Here is a 22,613-nt window from a genome sequence, read left to right as displayed (position 1 = left end):
TTTTAGTATAAGTATATCCCAAATATTACACTGGGTATTTTGCATGCAATATTTGGGACATACTTATACTAAAAAAAAAAAGTATTCATTGTTTATCTGAGAATCAAATCTTTCATCAGGCAAACCTACCTAGTGTCTTTGAAGACCTATGGTAGGCCCAAGGATTTTTCTGAACTATTTATTGACAGTCAATTCAATTTCAACTTCTGTGAGTGTTTGTGTGTTTGTGTGCTCTTTCACATGAGATTCCATAGAGGAAACAGGATGTCAGAGCAGAGAGAGGCGGTGCACAGCTATAGCGTCTGAAACATTGATAAATATTGGCTGGAAAGCTGTGGAGGGCATGGCATAGAAGCTGTTGCTGGCACCCTTACGTTCTCAGATTCCATGCTGGTTTTTCACTGCCTTACTTTGCTGCCATTCCCCAATCAGCATTTGTTTTTGAGAGGTCCTAGACCCTTTTCTCCATGAGAGCTCTGTCTGATTTCAGCTTAGAACCTGTACCTGTTTTTTTCAGGGAAAACTTTTCACCTTCTTATTCTTATTATTTTGAAGCTTGGCATCAGCATGCATAAATTTGGAGAAAGATGTGACTTAATTCAGGAAGGTGGAAGAATAACTGACCCCACTATTGACAAGCGCATGGATTTTCATTTTAATGCTCTCTTGGATGTGGTCTCTGAGTGGAGGAAGGATAAGACTCAGCTCCAAGATGTCCCTTTAGGAGGTATGGGGAGAATGGTGTTCTGATTGTTCCATCTGAGTCTCATTCTAACCTAAGCTTGATTAGCGGTAGCATCATTCATCCACAAGCCTGGATGGATGCAATAAGAATAGTCCTTAGGAGCGTTCCTTTTGAACTGACTGTTCCACAGAGGGGAGCAGAACTGCCTCAGGGACCTTTAGATGCGTGTTTGTGTGTGTGTGTGTGTGTGTGTGTGTGCGCGCATGCACACACGCACACATAAGTCTTTACACAATAGCCAATGTTTAAAAAAATTATTTAAATGTTTAATTTTCAACTTCCCAGAAGAGCTTCCTTTTAATGAAGCATGTGGTAAGCTCTATGTGAATAACAAGCCACCACATGATGACCCAGAAGAGCTTACTTGTAAGGAAGCATGTGGTAAGCTCTATGTGAATAACAAGCCACCACATAATGACTCTTCTAGATAAGAGTTCCTGTGTGAAAGGATTTCTTTTCTTTTTCTTTTTTGGACAGTAGGTTAAGATTTTTTTCCAGTACGTTTTGTTTAAGAATGCAAGACTCTGTATTATGATTTAAGAACTTGAATTCAAAGTTTTTAGGCTTTGGTACTAAATGGACAGTATTCACCACAACCCTTTAGAAAACCTGAGTTGTAACAGCTCATTTCCCTGCGGGCGCCCGCTGAGATCTTACTATATTGCTTCTTAAATTGATATTTATTTAACCTACGATTTCATGACCTGAATGTATTCACTTGTAATTCTTGGAAACATGTCGGAGTTTCTTACAGTATGAGCATTTGAATTCAATTGGCAGGGTATTAATTTGCTTCAGCTATGTGTTTCTGTGTGAGGGGTCTCAAGTCTCCGTCCTGGAATACGCTCTGTCTCTGTTTGGGGTACATTTCTCAAGAGCAGGGACTGTCTGTCTCCTCTTTTTATCCTCTCTCCCCGCCTGCCCCACGCCGCCAACCCCCCTCCCCCACCACCCCGTGACCTCAATTCTTCGCCTCTGAGACCAACCCACATTCTAATCGCCCTTAGTAAGTGTTGACTGTCAAACCATAACAGAACATTTTTAGAAACTTACTGGGGTTGACAGGGAACATTTAACCAAATGTGGTGTCCAGACCAAGTGGTGAGTTGTTGAATTTTCTGGAAATGAAGACAGTGACTAGGCGGACTTGCAGGATGTTCTCAGCATCTGATTAGTGTTTTTGCACATGTGTGGTAGTCGCTGGGTGGGGTTTTTCTTTACAATTCTTTCAGGGCCACCAAATACAAAAGTTAATAATATTGCTTTGTCTTGGCTTTACTTAAAACAAGTTATTAAGGGAAGATCAGCAACACTTACTGTGTAAGTAGTTGTTTCATCTTATTAGTATATTTTTGGAAAAGCTTTAATAATAGTGTGCACATCTCTACATGAGGTTACAGTCAGAGCCTGCCTAGCGGTATCTCAGCTGTCTGAGCTCTCACCTTATTAGCATTTAGCTGAAAAGACAAAAATATAAATACTAAGAAGCTAGAGTGAATTTCACAAAGGAAATATACTAAAGCTTTTAAATGTTGTTTACGTAGAAATCACACTAAGGCTTCTCTCAGTCTGTTTATACTGTTCTAGCAGTCTTGGTTCTTCCCAGACCTCTACAAAACCTAAAGGAAAATAGAAACTACCTAGCAGGAGGCAGGAATGGGATTGCTACAAAAAGGTATTAAAAGTGGAAAAAAGCCCAGTGGTCTAGGGGCAAAAGCCTAGCACAGAGGTGCCACAGACATCCCCATACTACAGTCTAGCATAAGAATGGAACATTTTTTTTTTTTTTTTTTTTTTTTTTTTTTTTTTGCTGTACGCGGGCCTCTCACTGTTGTGGCCTCTCCCGTTGCGGAGCACAGGCTCCGGACGCGCAGGCCCAACGGCCATGGCTCACAGGCCCAACCGCTCCGCGGCATGTGGGATCTTCCCAGACCGGGGCACGAACCCGTGTCCCCTGCATCGGCAGGCGGACTCTCAACCACTGCGCCACCAGGGAAGCCCAAGAATGGAACATTTTAATGAGAACCTTGAGTTGTCAGAAAAGTTAACTGATACTCAGTTCTGTTTCTAGTCAAGCATGTGCACAATACTTTATAGAAGCTTTGAGAATGCAATGTATCTGTTGGGTGGTTGTCATCACTGGGAAGGTTATAAAGAAGTAACCTGTGCTAAGATTCTTATAATTTGTCAGGCACAAGCCTTCCCCCACCCCCCAAAAAAAGGAATCTAAGACAATCATTGGAACGATGTCACGGGGCGGTGCATATGTAGTTGAAAGTTCCAGGCGAATGGGATAGATAAGTGCTGGGGGTTGATAACCAAGGAGCAATTCCTGAGGCTGGTAGTGACCAGGTGATGCTGGTCTGTAAAGGATGGATGGGACCAGGGTGGGGAGGGCATTCCAGGGAGGGGCGTGGTAGTAGCAGACTCTTCAGGGTTGGCATTTACCAGGAAAAGATTGAGCAGCAGTGCAGCGGAGCCTGTGAGTGGACCGGTGGTGTTTGCTGTCTTTGGAAAGGCTAAAAATGTGCTAACACTGTCTGGCTGTGGTTTTTGGAATTTATTACATAGGCAATGGAGAACCAGTAATTAAAGGTGTTGAGCCAGAGGGTTGGCATGGTGAAAGTCCATGATGGAATATTTAGAATGTTTGGGAGAGAAGATAGCCAGTAGTCAGTCTATGATAGGTCTCTTAGTTGAGGTGAGCTGTTATAAGAACTTGACTTTAGGGCCTCCCTGGTGGCGCAGTGGTTGAGAGTCCGCCTGCCAGTGCAGGGGACACGGGTTCGTGCCCCGGTCCGGGAAGATCCCACATACCGCGGAGCGGCTGGGCCCGTGAGCCATGGCTGCTGAGCCTGCGCATCCAGAGCCTGTGCTCCGCAATGGGAGAGGCCACAGCAGTGAGAGGCCCACGTACCATAAAAAAAAAAAAAAAAAAAAAAAAAAAAAAGAACTTGACTTTAAGGTGGTAGCAGTAGGACCAGAAAGGGAATGGGAATCCTCTCTCTGTCTTCATATGTGCAAGGGTTACTTTTCCTTTATCTTGAGCAAAAGAAGAAATAGTTTCTCAACAAAGCAGAAATGAAACATGGTTGAAGACATAGAACCTGCATAGTTTTGTTCCCCATTAAGATAAGCTTTTACTTCCTGAGAGAAACCAACCTTATCAAGACAGATACTCTTTCCCCCTGAGTTTATCTGGGAAAGGTCTTCAGAAGTTTGGGGTCTTGCAGGTTGAAGGAGGTGGAACGCAAAAGATAAGGAATTCGAGAATAATGTTAAAGGTTTTTTTCTGCTTTGCTCCATTCCCACGGCAGAAAAGATAGAGGAGATCTACAAAGCTTTTATTAACGAGTCTGGAATCCAGTTCAGTGAGCTGGAGGAGGAAGTCCTTCAGTTCCATCTCAGTAACCTGGAATATGCCTGTGGCAGCAATCTCCATCAGGTGGGCTTTGAAGACGCTTGTTTCTGTGTATGTGTGTGTTTTATATATCGAGATATTTAGCCTGGGATGGTCTGGATAAATGGGGAACAATGGGTCTGCTACTTAAAAGATCGAACATCAGGACTTTAGAGTATATGAAACCCACAGTGGTTTTGAAAAAAAATTTTTTTAAAGCAAGAGAAACCTGTCTTCAAATCATGCCTGTGAAGACACCCAGTCCGTAAACCTGAATACAGGAGGGCTGCTGGGCTGAGCCAGGGAGGGGGCAAGAGCCAGTGTCCACTGCCCTCCTTGCCTTCCCCGTGCCCTCCTTGGGGGCCCTCGAGCCATTTCTGTGCAACTGTGGGCTGAAAACACTGCTCCTAAGAAACCAGGATAGAGCATCTTCGCAATTAGGATCTGTTCATCTTGCTAAAATAAATTTAAACTTGCCTAATTCATGTCACCAACTGTGATCTCAATACTTGGATATGCTGTACATTGAATGGCGGTTCTGTGGATGACCCCTCACTTAATAATCCTCTTTGGTGGGGCGGGCAGGGACAGCAATTCATGTTTCCATTTGGTGATTCTTTGCAATTGGAATCACACTTTTCCAAAATCATGCTGCATTTCAGCGTCTGGGGAATTTCCATGTTGAAGACATCTAGGTGGCATATTTATATACGGAGTTGATTGAATGCAATTCTCCTCTCATGGAATTCTTATCCAGGGCTGTTGATGTATAATACACCTTTCATTTTTGTCAGGGTGTGGTACCCATGCCCAAATCATGTCTACCTTTTGTTCTAAAATAAGCTTTCCTGTGCTTTATTGAGAGATCTCCTTTCCCTGGCAGCGGTATCCACCTGGGTTTATCTATTCACGCCCCCCCCCTTTCTGTTTTGCCCTCTGCCCTCTGGCCTGAGGTGGCCTTTCCCACCCTGGGGCTCCTGTTTTTGTCCCTCAGGTGCAGACTCCAGGCTTTACACCACCTCTTGTTTCCCAACCTCTCCTGATGTTTCCCAGGTGTCTGCTCGCTCCTGGGACCACAATGAATTCTTTGCCCAGTTTGCCGGTGACCACACCCTCCTCACTCCTGGGTACTCCGTCATCTTGGAAAAACTGGCAGAGGGACTGGACATTCGGCTCAGATCTCCAGTGAGTATCCACAGTGGTGGGAGGCTCTGGTTTGGTGGTGTTTGGAGAATGTGAAGTTTGGGGCATGTGGATTACACAGGAGACAGGTGCCTGCTTTGCTGTTCAGCCAGTGTCTGCAAATACTTTTGATACTATGATCAGTCACGTTATCCTTGTCGATGAGGTAGCTGCTGCTGTTTGGAAACAGTAGTGGCTGAGATGCATTTTCATTAATAAGGGGCTGAGTGAGAGTTCCCTGAAGTAGCAATAACTGTTGTTTAGTTCTCTGAATGCCAGGAAATGATTCCCCATAGCCTTGGAAATGTAAACTCCCATAATAAGAGAATTGGAAAGGATCCTGGATCATATGGTTCCATCCCTCATTATGTTTTTCATAACTGCTTTTCTTGAGCAGGTACAGAGTATTGATTATTCTGGAGATGAAGTACAAGTTACCACTACAGATGGGACAGCGTGTACAGCACAAAAGGTAAGCGCTGTGATTCCACTAGGTGCTGCCAGGGGCCTGGGAGTAAGGGAGACCAGTCTTTTCCACCAAGCAGTTTGCCTTTGGCAATCTGCCCAGAGCCTTGTTCGATCTCTGGAGAGCTCTGTGTCTCTACTTGTTGTGTGTGGATATGAAAATCAGATTTAATTATTCAAACACTATATAGTTTCGTGGCAGATGGAATTCTGAATAGTGTTTCTCAGAGTGGGTTCTATGGTACATTAGTTCTGAGAGTTGACAAGAGAAGAAAACTTTGGCCAAATTAGTTTGTAAAGTAGTATATACTACAGCCTAAGTTTAGGGTTAAATAAGAGCACATTAAAGGCTCTGAGAAGTCCTGCATTTTAAAAACCTGTTTTACTTTGTGTAATTCAGTGGTTTCCAAGTTGGTGGTGTTTTTTGTTTTTGTACCATGGAAACTTTTTTTAAATCAGATCAAGAACACTCTGCATTTTTATCTTGAAAGTGGCAGAAGTACTTTTATATCATTTGAATTTTTTGTCAACAGCTTTAGTAGGCGGACAGTGAAAGGTGATGTAATGTAATATATGAAATCACACTGAGATTTCTGTAGTGTTGGAAAATAAAGTGTTGGGGGTGGAGGGGGATTAATAAACCCCATAGATTTATTTAAATTTAGTTGTGTCTGAAGTGATTACCAAAAAGTGTAATTGATGAACCATCACTAGTTCCTAAACTAGCTGTGTTTTATGCTTTTCAGCTAGCGAAAAAAATATTTCACAGTCCTTGCTATTCATAGAGAAATGAAGGATTGCATGTCAGTTGGGAAAGACGAGGTAGAGTGTCTGAGCCCAGGGGGATGGTTCCTCATATTATTCCTGCCATTTACTAGCTGGATAGTGAGTATTGGTCATATAGACTTTGGAGTAGCAGTAGTTCTCAATCCTGGCTGCACCTTAGAATCACCTGGGAGGTGCTTAAAAAGAAAGGTTGCCAATCCCCACCCTGCAGAGATTCTTGCTGAATTGGTCTGGTCATGTTTTTAAAGCTTCCCAAGTGATTCCAACATGTGACCAGAGTTAAGAACCACTGGGCAACAGTGTTCTTATCGGTGAGTCCCCAGGTGAGAATCAGGCTACTATCTAATATTCTTCCTGGTGATAAAAAAATTTTTTTAATATCACCTTATAAAACTGGAAGTCGGCTGATGGCTCAACCTCTGGTATTTTGTGGCTTTGCCCCTTCGCATCCAGGACAACATGCTAGGTGTGTTTACCCTGCTGGCTCACCCTCTGCCTAACCCTGACCAGGCATATTTGCTTTCTTTCTTTGTATTCTGGCTCTTTAGAATAATTAGAACATAGTTTCAGGCTGTGATTCAAAGCCTGCTCTGAAATGAGGAAAGCAAATATGTTTATTTTTAGTAGTTAGCACAAATCACAAAGTTTCAATTGCAAGCTTCCCCAGCTTATAAGCGAAAGATCTCCAACCCAACAGCATACACTGATAAACACTTAACAAACTGTAATTCAGCCTAGGCTGATTCCACTGAGACCTAGCATTAGTTCCTTACCAGGGTATGTTTATATCTTTTGCCTATTTGTTTACCTGAGTTTGTGTGTTTCTGAAAGCTTTTTTTTTGTCATTAAGAAAACATCTAGATCTTATTTACTTATAGTCTTATATACCCAAGAGGGTAATTGTTCCTTTTTTTCTTTTTTTTTTTTTTTGTTGCATGGTGGCTATTATCTATAATCACATTGAGGAGAGAGAACATGTTTTATATTTTATAAAATTTTCACATGGCAGAAAATAGTGACAAAATCACAGGAAGAGCTCTGAACTTCCTGTGATCCTGGAGTTGGGGTTTCAATAGACTACATCTTTGATGAGGGTAGCAGTCGATATGTTCCTTGGTGTTCAGATCCTTTCTCATCCAACTTGTTATCCTGTACTACAGATGATGGAAAGTACACACATACACACACACACATTTCCCAGGCTCCCTTGCAGCTGAGGGTCTAAATATGAATTGGGTCCAGCCAGTCAGACGTACTCGCATGAGACTTGGGAGGTGTGGTATGGCTTTTGCTTCACTTCTGCTGCCTTTGCTGCCAACCAAAATGGTCTAGGTGTTGGGTTCTTCCACAGCCGAAACATTAGCAGTCCCAGGATCCACTCATTTACTACCTGGGAGTCAAGAGCCAGGGCATGAGGTATCCCTTTTGCTGGTACAGCTTGTTCGGTAAGTGGCATGTTTCTGGAGCTGGTAGCCGTAGTAATGGCTCCTGATTGTGACAGTGGTAACACGGTTCTGGAGCCAGAAATTTCTTTTTATTTCTTTTTTTTCTTATTAGTAATCTATTTTATACACATCAGTGTATACATGTCAATCCCAATCTCCCAATTCATCCCACCACCACCCCCTCACCCCCCGCTTTCCCCCCTTGGTGTCCATACGTTTGTTCTCTACATCTGTGTCTCTATTTCTGCCCTGCAAACCGGTTCATCTGTACCATTTTTCTAGATTCCACATATATGCATTAATATACGATATTTGTTTTTCTCTTTGTGACTTACTTCACTCTGTAGGACAGTCTCTAGGTCCATCCACATCTCTACAAATGATCCAGTTTCGTTCCTTTTTATGGCTGAGTAATATTCCATTGTATATATGTGCCACATCTTCTTTATCCATTCGTCTGTCAATGGGCATTTAGGTTGCTTCCATGACCTGGCTATTGTAAATAGAGCTGCAGTGAACATTGTGGTACATGACTCTTTTTGAATTATGGTTTTCTCAGGGTATATGCCCAGTAGTGGGATTGCTGGGTCATATGGTAATTCTACTTTTAGTTTTTTAAGGAACCTCCATACTGTTCTCCATAGTGGCTATATCAATTTACATTCCACCAACAGTGCAAGAGGGTTCCCTTTTCTCCACACCCTCTCCAGCATTTGTTGTTTGTAGATTTTCTGATGATGCCCATACTAACTGGTGTGAGGTGATACCTCACTGTAGTTTTGATTTGCATTTCTCTAATTAGTGATGTTGAGCAGCTTTTCATGTGCTTCTTGGCCATCTGTATGTGTTCTTTGGAGAAATGTCTATTTAGGTCTCCTGCCCATTTGTGGATTGGGTTGTCTGTTTTTTTTAAACATTGAGCTGCATGAGCTGTTTATATATTTTGGAGATTAATCCTTTGTCCATTAATTCGTTTGCAAATATTTTCTCCCATTTTGAGGGTTGTCTTGTCTTCTTGTTTATAGTTTCCTTTGCTGTGCAAAAGCTTTTAAGTTTCATTAGGTCCCATTTGTTTATTTTTGTTTTTATTTCCATTACTCCAGGAGATGTATCAAAAAAGATCTTGCTGTGATTTATGTCAAAGAGTGTTCTTCCTATGTTTTCCTCTGAGAGTTTTTTTTTTTTGGCGGTACGCGGGCCTCTCACTGTTGTGGCCTCTCCCGTTGCAGAGCACAGGCTCCGGACGCGCAGGCCCAGCGGCCATGGCTCACGGGCCCAGCTGCTCCGCAGCATGTGGGATCCTCCCAGACCGGGGCACGAACCCGTGTCCCCTGCATCAGCAGGCGGACTCTCAACCACTGTGCAACCAGGGAAGCCCGTCCTCTGAGAGTTTTATAGTGTCTGGTCTTACATTTAGGTCTTTAATCCATTTTGAGTTTATTTTTGTGTATGGTGTTAGGGAGTGTTCTAATTTCATTCTTTTACAGGTAGGTGTCCAGTTTGCTCAGCACCACTTATTGAAGAGACTGTCTTTTCTCCACTGTATATCCTTGCTTCCTTTGTCATAGATTAGTTGACCATAGGTGTGTGGGTTTATCTCTGGGCTTTCTATTCTGTTCCATTCTACTCTATATTTCTGTTTTTGTGCCAGTACCATATTATCTTAATTACTGTAGCTTTGTAATATACTCTGAAGTCAAGGAGTCTGATTCCTCCAGCTGTGCTTTTTTCCCTCAAGACTACTTTGGCTATTCGGGGTCTTTTGTGTCTCCTACAAATTTTAAGATTTTTTGTTCTAGCTCTGTAAAAAATGCCACTGGTAATTTGATAGGGATTGCATTGAATCTGTAGATCGCTTTGGGTAGTATAGTCATTTTCACAATATTGATTCTTCCAATCCAAGAACATGGTATATCTCTCCATCTGTTTGTGTCATCTTTGATTTCTTTCATCAGTGTCTTATAGTTTTCTGCATACAGGTCTTGTACCTCCTTAGGTAGGTTTATTCCTAGGTATTTTATTCTTTTTGTTGAAATGGTGAATGGTATTCTATCCTTAAATTCTCTTTCTGATTTTTCATTGTTAGTGTATAGGAATGCAAGAGATTTCTGTGCATTAATTTTGTATCCTGCAACTTTACCAAATTCATTGATTAGCTCTAGTAGTTTTCTGGTAGCATCTTTAGGATTCTCTGTGTATAGTATCATGTCATCTGCAAACAGTGACAGTTTTACTTCTTCTTGTCCAATTTGTATTCCTTTTACTTCTTTTTATACTCTGATTGCCATGGCTAGGACTTCCAAAACTATGTTGAATAGTAGTGGTGAGAGTGGACATCCTTGTCTTGTTCCTGATATTAGAGGAAATGCTTTCAGTTTTTCACCATTGAGAATGATGTTTGCTGTGGGTTTGTCATATATGGCCTTTATTATGTTGAGGTAGGTTCCCTGTGTGCCCACTTTCTGGAGAGTTTTTATCATAAATGGATGTTGAATTTTGTCAGAAGCTTTTTCTGCATCTATGGAGATGATCATATGGTTTTTATTCTTCAGTTTGTTAATATGGTGTATCACATTGATTGATTTGCATATACTGAAGAATCCTTGCATCCTTGGGATAAATCCCACTTGATCATGGTGTATGATCCTTTTAATGTGTTGTTGGATTCTGTTTGCTAGTATTTTGTTGAGGATTTTTCAGTGTATATTCATTGGTGATATTGTGGGAGTGTTCCTTCCTCTGCAATTTTTTGGAAAGAGTTTGAGAAGGATCAGTGTTAGCTCTTCTCAAAATGTTTGATAGAATTCACCTTTGAAGCCATCTGGTCCTGGACTTTTGTTTGTTTGAAGATTTTTAATCACAGTTTCAGTTTCAGTGCTTGTGATTGGTCTGTTCATATTTTCTGTTTCTTTCTGGTGCAGTCTTAGAAGGTTATACCTTCCTAAGAATTTGTCCATATCTTCCGGGGTATCCATTTTATTGGCATAGAGTTGCTTGTAGTAGTCTCTTAGGATGCTTTGTATTTCTGCAGTGTCCGTTGTAATGTCTCCTTTTTCATTTCTAATTTTATTGATTTGAGTCCTCTCCCTCTTTTTCTTGATGAGTCTGGCTAAAGGTTTATCAATTTTGCTTATCTTCTCAAAAAACCAGCTTTTAGTTTTATTGATCTTTGCTATTGTTTTCTTCGTTTCTATTTCATTTATTTCTGTCTTATCTTTATGATTTCTTTCCTTCTACTAACTTTGGGTTTTGTTTGTTCTTTCTCTAGTTCCTTTAGGTGTAAGGTTAGGTTGTTTATTTGAGATGTTTCTTGTTTCTTGAGTTAGGATTGTATTGCTATCAACTTCCCTCTTAGAACTGCTTTTGCTGCATCCCATAGGTTTTGGATCATCGTGTTTTTGTTGTCATTTGTCTCTCGGTATTTTTTGATTTCCTCTTTGATTTCTTCAGTGATCTCTTGGTTATTTAGTAACGTATTGTTTAACCTCCATGTGTTTGTGTTTTTTACATTTTTCTCCCTGTAATTGACTTCTAATCTCATAGTGTTGTGGTCAGAAAAGTTGCTTGATATGATTTCAATTTTCTGAAATTTACTGAGGCTTGATTTGTGACCCAGGATATGATCTATCCTGGAGAATGTTCCATGTGCACTTGAGAAGAAAGTGTAATCTGCTGTTTTGGGGTGGAATGTCCTATAAATATCAATTAAATCTATCTGGTCTATTGTGTCATTTAAAGCTTGTGTTTCCTTATTAATTTTCTGTCTGGATGATCTGTCCATTGGTGTAAGTGAGGTGTTAAAGTCCCCCACTATTATTGTGTTACTGTCGATTTCCTCTTTTATAGCTGTTAGTGGTTGCCTTACATATTGAGGTGCTCCTATGGTGGGTGCATAAATATTTACAGGTGTTATATTTTCTTCTTGGATAGATCCCTTGATCATTATGTAGTGTCCTTCTTTGTCTCTTGTAATAGTCTTTATTTTAAAGTCTATTTTGTCTGATATGAGAATTGCTACTCCAGCTTTCTTTTGATTTCCATTTGCATGGAATTCTTTTTCCATCCTCTCACTTTCAGTCTGTATGTGTCCCTAGGTCTGAAGTGGGTCTCTTGTAGACAGCATATATATATGGTTTTTGTTTTTGTATCCATTCAGCAAACCTGTGTCTTTTGGTTGGAGCATTTAATCCTTTCACATTTAAGGTAATTATCTATATGTATGTTCCTATGACCATTTTCTTAATTGTTTCAGGTTTGTTTTTGTAGGTCCTTTTCTTCTCTTGTGTTTCCCACTTAGAGAAGTTCCTTTAGCATTTGTTGTAGGGCTGGTTTGGTGGTGCTGAATTCTCTTAGCTTTTGCTCGTCTGTAAAGCTTTTGATTTCTCCATCGAATCTGAATGAGATCCTTGCCTGGTAGAGTAATCTTGGTTTTACGTTCTTCTCTTTCATCACTTTACATATATCATGCCACTCCCTACTGGCTTGTAGAGTTTCTGCTGAGAAATCAGCTGTTAACCTTATGGGAGTTCCCTTGTATGTTATTTGTTGTTTTTCCCTTGCTGCTTTCAGTAATTTTTCTGTGTCTTTAATTTTTGTCAGTTTGATTACTACGTGTCTTGGCATGTTTCTCCTTGGGTTTACCCTGCCTGGGACTCTCTGTACTTCCTGGACTTGGGTGGCTATTTCCTTTCCCATGTTAGGGAAATTTTTGACTATAATCTCTTCAAATATTTTCTCGGGTCCTTTCTCTCTCTGTTCTCCTTCTGGCACCCCTATAATGTGAATGTTGTTGCGTTTAATGTTGTCCCAGAGGTCTGTTAGGCTGTCTTCATTTCTTTTCATTCTTTTTCTTTATTCTGTTCTGCAGCAGTGAATTCCACCATTCTGTCTTCCAGGTCACTTATCCGTTCTTCTGCCTCAGTTATTCTGCTATTGATTCCTTCTAGTGTAGTTTTCATTTCAGTTATTGTATTCAGTTATCTCTGTTTGTTTGTTCTTTAATTCTTCTAGGTGTTTGTTTTTTAATTCTTCTAGGTCTTTGTTAAACATTTCTTGCATCTTCTCGATCTTTGCCTCCATTCTTTTTCTGAGGTCCTGGATCATCTTCACTATCATTATTCTGAATTATTTTTCTGGAAGGTTGCCTATCTCCACTTCATTTAGTTGTTTCTCTGGGGTTTTATCTTGTTCCTTCATCTGGTACATAGCCCTCTGCCTTTTCATCTTGTCTATCTGTCTGTGAATGTGGTTTTTGTTCCACAGTCTGTAGAATTGTAGTTCTTCTTGCTTCTGCTGTCCACCCTCTGGTGGATGAGGCTATCTAAGAGGCTTGTGCAGCTTTCCTGATGGGAGGGACTGGTGGTGGGTAGAGCTGGGTGTTGCTCTGGTGGGCAGAGCTCAGTAAAACTTTAATCTGCTTGTCTGCTGATGGGTGGGGCTGGGTTCCCTCCCTGTTAATTGTTTGGCCTGAGGCAACCCAGCACTGGAGCCTATCCAGCTCTTTGGTGGGGCTAATGGTGGACTCTGGGAGGACTCACGCCAAGGAGTACTTCCCAGAACTTCCACTGCCAGTGTCCTTGTCCTCACAGTGAGCCACAGCCACCCCCCGCCTCTGCAGGAGACCCTCCAACACTAGCAGGTAGGTCTGGTTCAGTCTCCTATGGGGTCACTGCTCCTTCCCCTGGGTCCCACTGCACACACTACTTTGTGTGTGCCCTCCAAGAGTGGAGTCTCTGTTTCCCCCAGTCCTGTTGGAATCCTGCAGTCAAATCCCGCTAGCCTTCAAAGTCTGATTCTCTAGGAATTCCTCCTCCCGGTTCTGGACCCCCAGATTGGGAAGCCTGACGTGGGGCTTAGAACCTTCACTCCAGTGGGTGGACTTCTGTGGTATAAGTGCTCTCCAGTTTATGAGTCACCCACCCAGCAGTTACGGGATTTGATTTTATTGTGATTGCACCCCTCTTACCGTCTCACTGCAGCTTCTCCTCTGTCTTTGGGTATGGGGTATCCTTTTTGGTGAGTTCTAGTGTCTTCCTGTCGATGATTGTTCAGCAGATAGTTCACCGGAAATTTCTTGATTGTATGGAGAGACAGCAACGCTCTTTGATGGTCTGGTTTTGTGAGTTGTTCTTGGAGGCTCTAAATGATTCTGTAAACTAGTTGAAAACCTGCAATAAATTGTTTCCTCCTTTAAAGAAAAAGGTGTGTGGCTTTACATGATTATAATCATCCCTAATGTTTGTGATGTGCTTTGCCATTTATGAAGCATACTGATGTATATTGTAAGAGTTTTAGTTTTAAGCATTTCCCCAATCCTTTAAGGTTAGTAGGGCAGGTATTACCTTGGCCACACATTAGAAAGTGTCAGGAATGATACACAAAATCTAGTTCTCCTGACTCTGTATTTAGGGCTATTTCCTCTTACAGCATTGCTTTTCAGGATTGAGATCTGCTGACTCTTCTTACCCAGGGTTATTAATGCATCAAAACCTTAATGCAGATTCCTCCATATGAATGTTGCTTCTGCTCAGCCAGTCCACTCTTGTGCAGTGAACAGCCTGCACAACTGTACATGGCAGTTATTCTTCTTACCAGTGTAACAACATAGGATGTTGATAATCTCATTACTGGCAATAAAAAGGGGGGTGGGCAGTTCTTTAGGCATTAAGATTTTCCTGGAAATGAACCCACTGAGTATTAGATTCAGTTGCTGTTTGTATGTTAACTGTTCATTATTTCCCACAGGTGTTAGTCACTGTGCCCCTGGCCTTACTGCAGAAAGGTTCCCTTCAGTTTAATCCACCATTGTCAGACAAGAAGATGAAGGCTATCAACAGCTTAGGTGCAGGCATCATTGAAAAGGTAACTTAATTACTTAAGCCTCAGAAGTAGAGAGATGAGTATCAGATGACAGGGGTTCCTTAACTTCTGATATTGGCAAGTAGCAGGTCATTTTTGAATCCAAATCAAATTCGAAGATTTCCTCTTCCTTTGAGTAATTGTTCATGAAGAATATAAAAGGATATTAACAAAACAAAAAGAGGAGAGCTGGCTAAGGTCTGGGAGTTTTGATTTTAGGAGAATGACTTGTTATTCAGAATTTGAACTGGGTATATAAATAAGCAATTCTTTTTTTTTTTTCTGCTTTCCATGTCTACCCTGCACTAATTAGCCCCAGTGACGAGTGTTTTATACATCCTTTGCCTTGAAAACCTCCTTTAGCAGAATCTCTCAGCGCTACAGTAGATACCAGCAGACGTATGATTAGTAAGAATTTATCTCATGGATGTAAGGTTCAAGACCAGGTCTCAGGGATGTTCTTCATCTTCAGATTAGCCTAGAAGTTGTCAGTGGTTCCCACCGTTATCTGTGGGAGTACAGGACTGAATGGCATAAAAAGCCAGATGGTCACAAAGAGAACAAAGGAGGTAGGAGAATGGAAAGGGAGTATTTAGAAATGTTTGAGGTTTTTGAACATCTTTTTTTTTTTTAACTGAAGTATTTAAGAGCTATAGGTGGCTTCTTAGAGATTGCTGTACTTCTGATTTCAAGAAGCTGTTAACCACCTTTCTCTTGCTCGCTTTCCAGATTGCCTTGCAATTTCCCTATAGGTTTTGGGACAGTAAAGTCCAAGGGGCTGACTTTTTTGGTCACGTTTCTCCTAGTGCCAGCAAGCGAGGGCTTTTTGCCGTGTTCTATGACATGGATCCCCAGGTAAAATCATTGGTGGAATGTGGTTTGAATTCCCTTATTACATTTCAGAATTTGGTTTGGTAACTACTTGTGTGTTGAGTCCAAGAACTAATGGACATAGTGGACACTCCAGAGGTCTGTTTATATTCTGGGGGGACACTTGGATGGGACATTTTCCTGTAGGAAAGGAGCCCCAATATCTGCCATATTTTCTTAAAGTACTAATATTGCTCCCTGGGAAATGAATTTGTTGCTGTGGAAATGTGTTACTTCAGGCTGATGGAAGGATTCCTTTTAGGGAGAATGGGTGTCAGCACAGTCACGAGTGGTGCTTGAAATGTACTCCCCGAGAGTCCCCCAGGGAGCCCTGGTGGGGGATGGGATATGACTGGCGCAGGTGAGGACAGGTCTGGGAGTCGGTGGATGTGATTGGTGGGGGAAGGAAGACGAGGAGAGGACATACCTGGGGCTCACAAGTGACGGTTGTGATGATGTCCTGCCAAAGAATCACAGTTGTTTTTCCTCCTGACTCTTTGTTCCAATACACTTTATCTTCAAAGGTTCCACGTGGGAGCCAAGGGCAAAATGTCCTTACTGTTTGAGAAGGTTTTTTCCCATTATTTGATCGGCAGAATTCCTTTCTCAATGTCATTCTACTTCTTCTAAAACAAGTTCTTAGAAGGGAAAAGCCAAAAGAACCCGGAATTTGATATTTACATGACTTCCGGAGTTTTTCCAGCAGGGAACAATAAAATGCGTAAATATTATTCGAATAATGAGTACGTGTGGCCTGGGTGATGGAAAGGAGGCTACAGGACAGTAGGAAATGATGACATTTGATGTGAGGATGAGGTCCTTCTCTGTTTGGAACTGTGCGTCTAGAGACTTTGGTGCCCGAAGTCCAAAGTGTAAAGTGCTTTTCCCGTCGCGTGTCCAGAAGCAGCACAGCGTGTTGATGTCGGTGATCGCGGGGGAGGCGGTGGCGGCCGTCAAGAGCCTGGAGGACAAGCAGGTGCTGCAGCAGTGCATGGCCACCCTGCGCGAGCTCTTCAAGGAGCAGGTCAGACACCCCTCTTTGAAAAGAGAAAGACTAGCCGCATAGCACTGGGAGGTCAGCTCGGTGCTTTGTGACCACCTAGAGGGGTGGGATGGGGGAGTGGGAGGGAGACGCAAGAGGGAGGGGATATGGGGATACATGTAGGCGTATAGCTGATTCACTTTGTTATACAGCAGAAACTAATGCAACATTGTAAAGCAATTATACTCCAATAAAGATGTTAAAAAAAAAAAGAGAGAGAAAGACACGCTTGCTGCTAACTTCACTGTTTGGAGTGGTTTGAACCCAAAGCTAATCCATCAATACCAGAAATGAAGGACCTTGAGGCGGTGGACCACATTTCTCTTATTTCTTTCAGTATCCAACTTTCCACTTAAGTACCTGGATTAGTTTGCTCAGGCCGCCATAACAAAATGCCACAAACTGGGTAGTTCAAGCAACAGAAATTTATTTTCTCACAATTCTGGAGGCTAGAAGTCCAAGATCAAGGTGTCGCCAGATCAAGGGGTTGGTTTCTCCTGAGGCTTCTCTCCTTGGCTCACAGACGGCTGCCTTCCCACTGTGTCCTCACATGGGTGCGTCTCTGTCTCTTGTCTGTGTTCTAATCCTCTCTTGTTAGAAGGACACCTATCACACTGGATTAAGGTCCACCCTAATGATCCCATTTTGACTTAATTACCTCGTCAAAGGCCGCATCTCAAATACAGTCACGTTCTGAGGTACTGGGGGTTAGGGTTTCATCCTCTGAATTCTGGGGGGACACAGTGCATAATAGTACCCCATTCCTCCTTTTACATGATTGTCTTCCTTCCTTTTGTCTCACGTCATGCACACCCCCATTCTTTCCTAAGGAGGTAAAAGGCTCAGCATTTTCCACAGATTCTGTATTTACCCAAACCCTAGCAAGCTTTGACAACAGTTTTCCAATCAAAGGGACATTGTCCAGAATTTTCTGTACCCCACAGCAAGTCTCTTCTCTCCCTTTCCTCCAAGAAGCTCAAGGTACTTTCTATTTGCCAATTTACTAAATCTCACAGTCTCTGGAGATGTATAAATGGTGTGACATGTAACTTTTTCAAATAAAGGAGCAGAAGTACAAAGAAATGAAAATGCCTCAAATGTTACATACATTCAAGAGAGGGGGGCCCTCGGGGTATCGCTTATTTCACATGATGTGATTCTATCTCACAGTAGTTCTTATTAGCTTGGGGCTTTTGTTCAAAAATTTGTTTTCAAATCAGTTATTTGGAACTTAACACAGGTTCCATAGAAATCTATTTCATGGTGGCACTTGGCAGAGGTCAGCCTAGAAAATTATTTGAAACGTAGAGTGAAACCTAACCTGTGTAGCTGCTTTGTGAAGAAGCCTGTTGAGAATTCCAGTTAGAGGTCCTAAGACCCTGCCCGTCCCTTTCCTCCCCTGGTCCAGCGCGTTTCAGGCGATGGGAAGGGGAATGCCTGGACTCTTCGCCGTTGGTGATGGCCCCTGGTAGGTGGGAGAAAGCATCTCTGGCAGAATGATAAAGTATTGAAGCGGGGAGATGTGTGTGTGTGCTGGGGAAGGTCAGAGAGTTGGGGCAGCGAAAGAGGAAAATGCACAGAGACGGCGCCTGGGCAGAGCAGCAAGGGGGCTGGAGGGTCATGCTGAGAACTGCTCTCAGAATGCTACACGGATTAACTCACTTTCTAGATGGAGGAAGAACTGTAATTTTATACGTTGGGTTACATCAAGTCTAAGTCCCTTCTTGATCCCGTTTTCCAATTCCTTCTACTTGACACAGGAAGTCCCAGATCCCACGAAGTATTTTGTCACCCGGTGGAGCACAGACCCCTGGATCCAGATGGCATACAGCTTCGTGAAGACAGGGGGCAGTGGTGAGGCCTACGACATCCTTGCTGAGGAAATACAAGGAACCATCTTTTTTGCTGGCGAGGTGTGTACGGGGACTCCGACCCTGATTGCTTTCATTTTGATCACTTGCTTTTAATTAAAGTGATCTATGCCCAGAGTTTAAAAGCAACATCAAATGCCGTCAAAAGTCTTACGGCAACAAGCAGCAGGTACCCTGACAGCATCCTCCTCAAACTCCCCAAGCAGCCATTTTTAACTCTTTCTCCTGTTTCTTCTGGAATTTACTTCATGCTTTAAGATTTTTATACTGTTGTCTTCTGATTTAAGAAGTTAGACATTATCTCCCGACGTCCTATCAGGTTAAAGGTTTAGCCCACCCTGGTTTTTTCACACTTTTCACTAAATTGGTGTCAGTGCTTATATGGTGTGGCTGCTTACTGCTGAGCCAGGAAGGAAGGCGTTCGCTGATTCCTTTCTTACACAGCTGTTTTCTCTTCGGTCATAATGGCCTCTTTTTTCACTAGCTTAATTCTTTTTACACCACTCCTTAAGCCTCCCCACTCTTTTTTTTTTTTTTTGGCTGCGTTGTACGCACGACTCTTAGTTCCCAGACCAGGGATGGAACCCGTGTCCCCTGCAGTGGAAGCACAGAGTCTTAACCACTGGACTGCCAGGAAATTCCAAAGCCTCCCCATTCTTGAGTCGTCTCTAATTCACAGTTGAATCCCTCTGGCCGGCCTGTAGGTTCTGTTTCTCAAAACCCCCTTTCCTGGCATCTTCCCTCTGCTCCAGGCTGCACTGGTTGATCCCGGGGACTCCTGCAGAGCTGTCCTCCCAGCACTCCTCCTTACCACTTTCCAGGCTTGGGGTTCTTATTTCCTAGATCCCTCTCTTTTTTCTTTTTTTTCAATATTTATTTTTAAAATTGTGGCAAACAACACATAACAAAATTTACCACCTAAACTACCTTCAAGTGTCCAGTTAAGAGACATTAAATACATCCACACTATTGTACAACCATTGCTACCATCCATCTCCAGGACATTTTTATACTGCAGAACCGAAACTGTGTACAACTCCCCCTCCCCCAGCTCCCAGCAAACACCATTCAACTTACTGTCTCTCTCTCTCTGAATTTGTTCTAGGTACCTCATCATATAAGTGGAATCATAGAGTATTTGTCCTTTTGTGACTGGCTAATTTTGCTTAGCGTAATGCCCTCAAATTGCATCCACGTTGTGGCATGTGTCAGAATATCCTTCTTTTTTAAGACTAAATAATATTCCATTATATGCACCTATCACATTTAGTTTATCTGTTCATCTGTCATGGACACCTGAGGTGCTTCTGTCTTTTTTGGCTATTGTGAATAGTGCTGCTATGAACCTGGGTGTACAAAGATTTCTTCGAGAACCTGCTTTCAGTTATTTTGGGTGTATACCCAGAAGTGGAATTGCTGGATCATATATTAATTCTGTTTTTTAGTTTTTTGAGGAACCACCACACTCTTTTCCACAGCAGCTGCACCACTTTACCTTCCCACAAACAGCACACAAGGGGTCCAGTTTCTCTACATCCTCGTCAACACTTACTATTTTCTGTTTTTTTATAATGGCTGTCCTAATGGGTGTGAAGTCAGCCTTTCTTCTTTCTTGATTTACTTCTGTTGAGAAATGTTTTGCTGTTCTGATTCCTAATCCTTTCTGTGCCTTTTTTTTGCATTCCTTATAATCCTGGAGCTCATGTCCTTCATCCTCTAGATTTTTTTTACTCTGCTCATTTCATTCCTACAATTTTTCTCTTATTTCTAGATCTTCTATTTCATATATTGGAACTGTTGAATTGATTATCTTATCTTCTTTGCTGTTACTCTTTGCTGTTTTTTATATTCTAAACCTTGAGTCAATTTTTTAAACGTTGGCTCCTTTACTTTATGAGCACTTTCTTGTTCTAAGAGTATTCCTTTTTGGTAGCATTTTCTTCTTGCTTTGTAACTTGCTCCTTACATGGCTCCTGAGTTCCTATTTTGTTTACTTTAGTCTTTGCCTCCCATATGTCCGAATGTCCAGTCCTTGACTGTTCAGATTTGAGTGAGGCACTTTTTAAAAAGCCAACTGAAAGTTCCAGCAAGCTTGTCAACTGGAGGTTGGGGGCCCAAACATCAGGATCTATCTATAGCTCTTTTCTCTTAGTTTCTCATTTGCATGATAGAGGCTCACCTCCTGGCATTCTGGAAACTCGAAGCCTTACTCTTAGTTTTACTTAATTGCATTTTGTTTGGAACCTTACCCCTGCCCTGTACCTCAGAACTCCTGGGGGTTGCAGTAGGGGGAGTGGGGAACCTGATGAGGGACCAAATTGCTCTTCAAAGTCTTTTTTTTTTTTTTTGGCCATGTTGCATCTTCGTTGCTGCTCATGGGCTTTCTCTAGTTGCATCTAGTGGGGGGCTACTCTTCATTGCAGTGCGTGGGCTTCTCATTGCCATGGCTTCTCTTGTTGTGGAGCACAGGCTTGAGAGCACAGGCTCAGTAGTTGTGGCTCAGTAGTTGTAGGCTCAGTAGTTGTGTTTCTTAGTTGCTCAGCAGCACGTGGGATCTTCCCGGACCAGGGATCGCACCTGTGTTGCCTACATTGGCAGGCGGATTCTTAACCACTGCACCACCAGGGAAGTCCCGCTCTTCATAGTCTTTTAAACCAGTCCTCAGTTTTTCACCCTTGCCAAGCCTCTGCCTCCATGATGGCACCAATGGCTGAGATTTATAAAGGATTTTTCAGGGTGAATTGGTTTCCCTTTGCTATTTCCCACCCCCCCCACACACACACACACATCCACCCAGTTTAGCAGAATAAAGTGAATTCTCAGCACTCTTTGATCTGCCTTCATACTTTGTATATTGTAGTTTGGGATTATACAGGTCTTCCTGGTTCATCTAAAATAGTGTTTTTAATTTTTTCGCTTCAGGGTTTTTGAATTTTTACAAAAGAATGTAATTTTAAAAACAGCTGTCTTTGATTCCTCCTTGGCCTGTGAAGAGCCAACTTTGTAGGAACAGAGCATAATGGTTGCATTCCAGGCAACAGCTGGGAACTGCTTCCAAGAGATGGCCCTATTAGACTAATGTGCCAAAGGGTCATGAACAGGGTTTGGAAGTTTTTGACTTTCCTTTGCTGCTTTGATACAGTTGTTACCTCATCTTCTTATAAAAGCCATTTCTTTGAAGTTTCTGTCACTCTGTGACTCTCTCCCCCTGTAATTGTATTCCTACTGACCTCCTGGTCATTCCCCCATTTATTAAAGTCTTTGGCACCTGGATGTTTTCCATTCCATTCATCAGTTTAGGTGACATGGAACCTAAATTAGTTCACGTGGAACTTCATCTGTTTCTTATCCTCCCTTTTCTATGACCTACTCAACTCCCATTTCAGCTACTTCTCCCCATAACCACATCCCAGACCTTGTCTTTAATACCTAACGGTCATTAATTCAAGTTTCCTGTCCTCCTGGTTTGCTTATTCTGTTCCCACTATAACCTCCTTGAAAGTGAGGTTCTCCTGTTGACAGTCCTCACCTTTTGTCTTTTCCCTTCCTGTTGAACTGATCTATCCTTGGAGTAACCCACCTCTTTCTGTTATACCCATCTAGCAAAATTCCAGCCGTGGATGAACTGTGATTCATTTTTTGTGCTTGTTTTACTTATCACTGATTTTAACAACTAAGATTGTCTGATGGGAGAGGACTGTGTCTTATTATCCTTAACTCCAGCACATGGCATACATAGAAAATATCTTAATGAATGTCACACAGTACTTCATGGGAGCACTGACTATATTGTAGAATAAATTTGGTGAAACATGGTGCTATGGATGGGTGAGTAGAGTGTTCATGTGAGCACACAGGAGCGACAGCAATCTTTATTTTAGGAGGATCAGAGAAAGTGTAAGTTTGTATTTACCTTTTGATTTTCATCTAAATTCTTTATACATGATCT

General features: G+C 42.1%; 1 protein-coding gene across 4 annotated transcripts in view; it reads left to right on the top strand.

The window, feature by feature from the left end:
• Positions 1-22,613, top strand: part of KDM1B (lysine demethylase 1B) — a 56,853-nt gene that overhangs the window by 32,484 nt on the left and 1,756 nt on the right. For all 4 annotated transcript variants that reach the window (XM_081247179.1, XM_081247178.1, XM_081247181.1 and 1 more), the window contains 8 exons: positions 556-727; positions 4,063-4,190; positions 5,199-5,330; positions 5,725-5,799; positions 14,768-14,884; positions 15,611-15,736; positions 16,653-16,775; positions 18,554-18,706. In XM_081247179.1, coding sequence (XP_081103305.1) covers positions 556-727; positions 4,063-4,190; positions 5,199-5,330; positions 5,725-5,799; positions 14,768-14,884; positions 15,611-15,736; positions 16,653-16,775; positions 18,554-18,706 — 1,026 coding nt within the window. The remainder of the gene's footprint in view (positions 1-555; positions 728-4,062; positions 4,191-5,198; positions 5,331-5,724; positions 5,800-14,767; positions 14,885-15,610; positions 15,737-16,652; positions 16,776-18,553; positions 18,707-22,613) is intronic.

This window comes from Mesoplodon bidens (genome assembly GCF_964165515.1).
Source record: "Mesoplodon bidens genome assembly, chromosome: 10".
Classification (NCBI taxonomy): domain Eukaryota; kingdom Metazoa; phylum Chordata; class Mammalia; order Artiodactyla; family Ziphiidae; genus Mesoplodon; species Mesoplodon bidens.
This window is presented reverse-complemented; position numbering and strand designations above follow the sequence as displayed.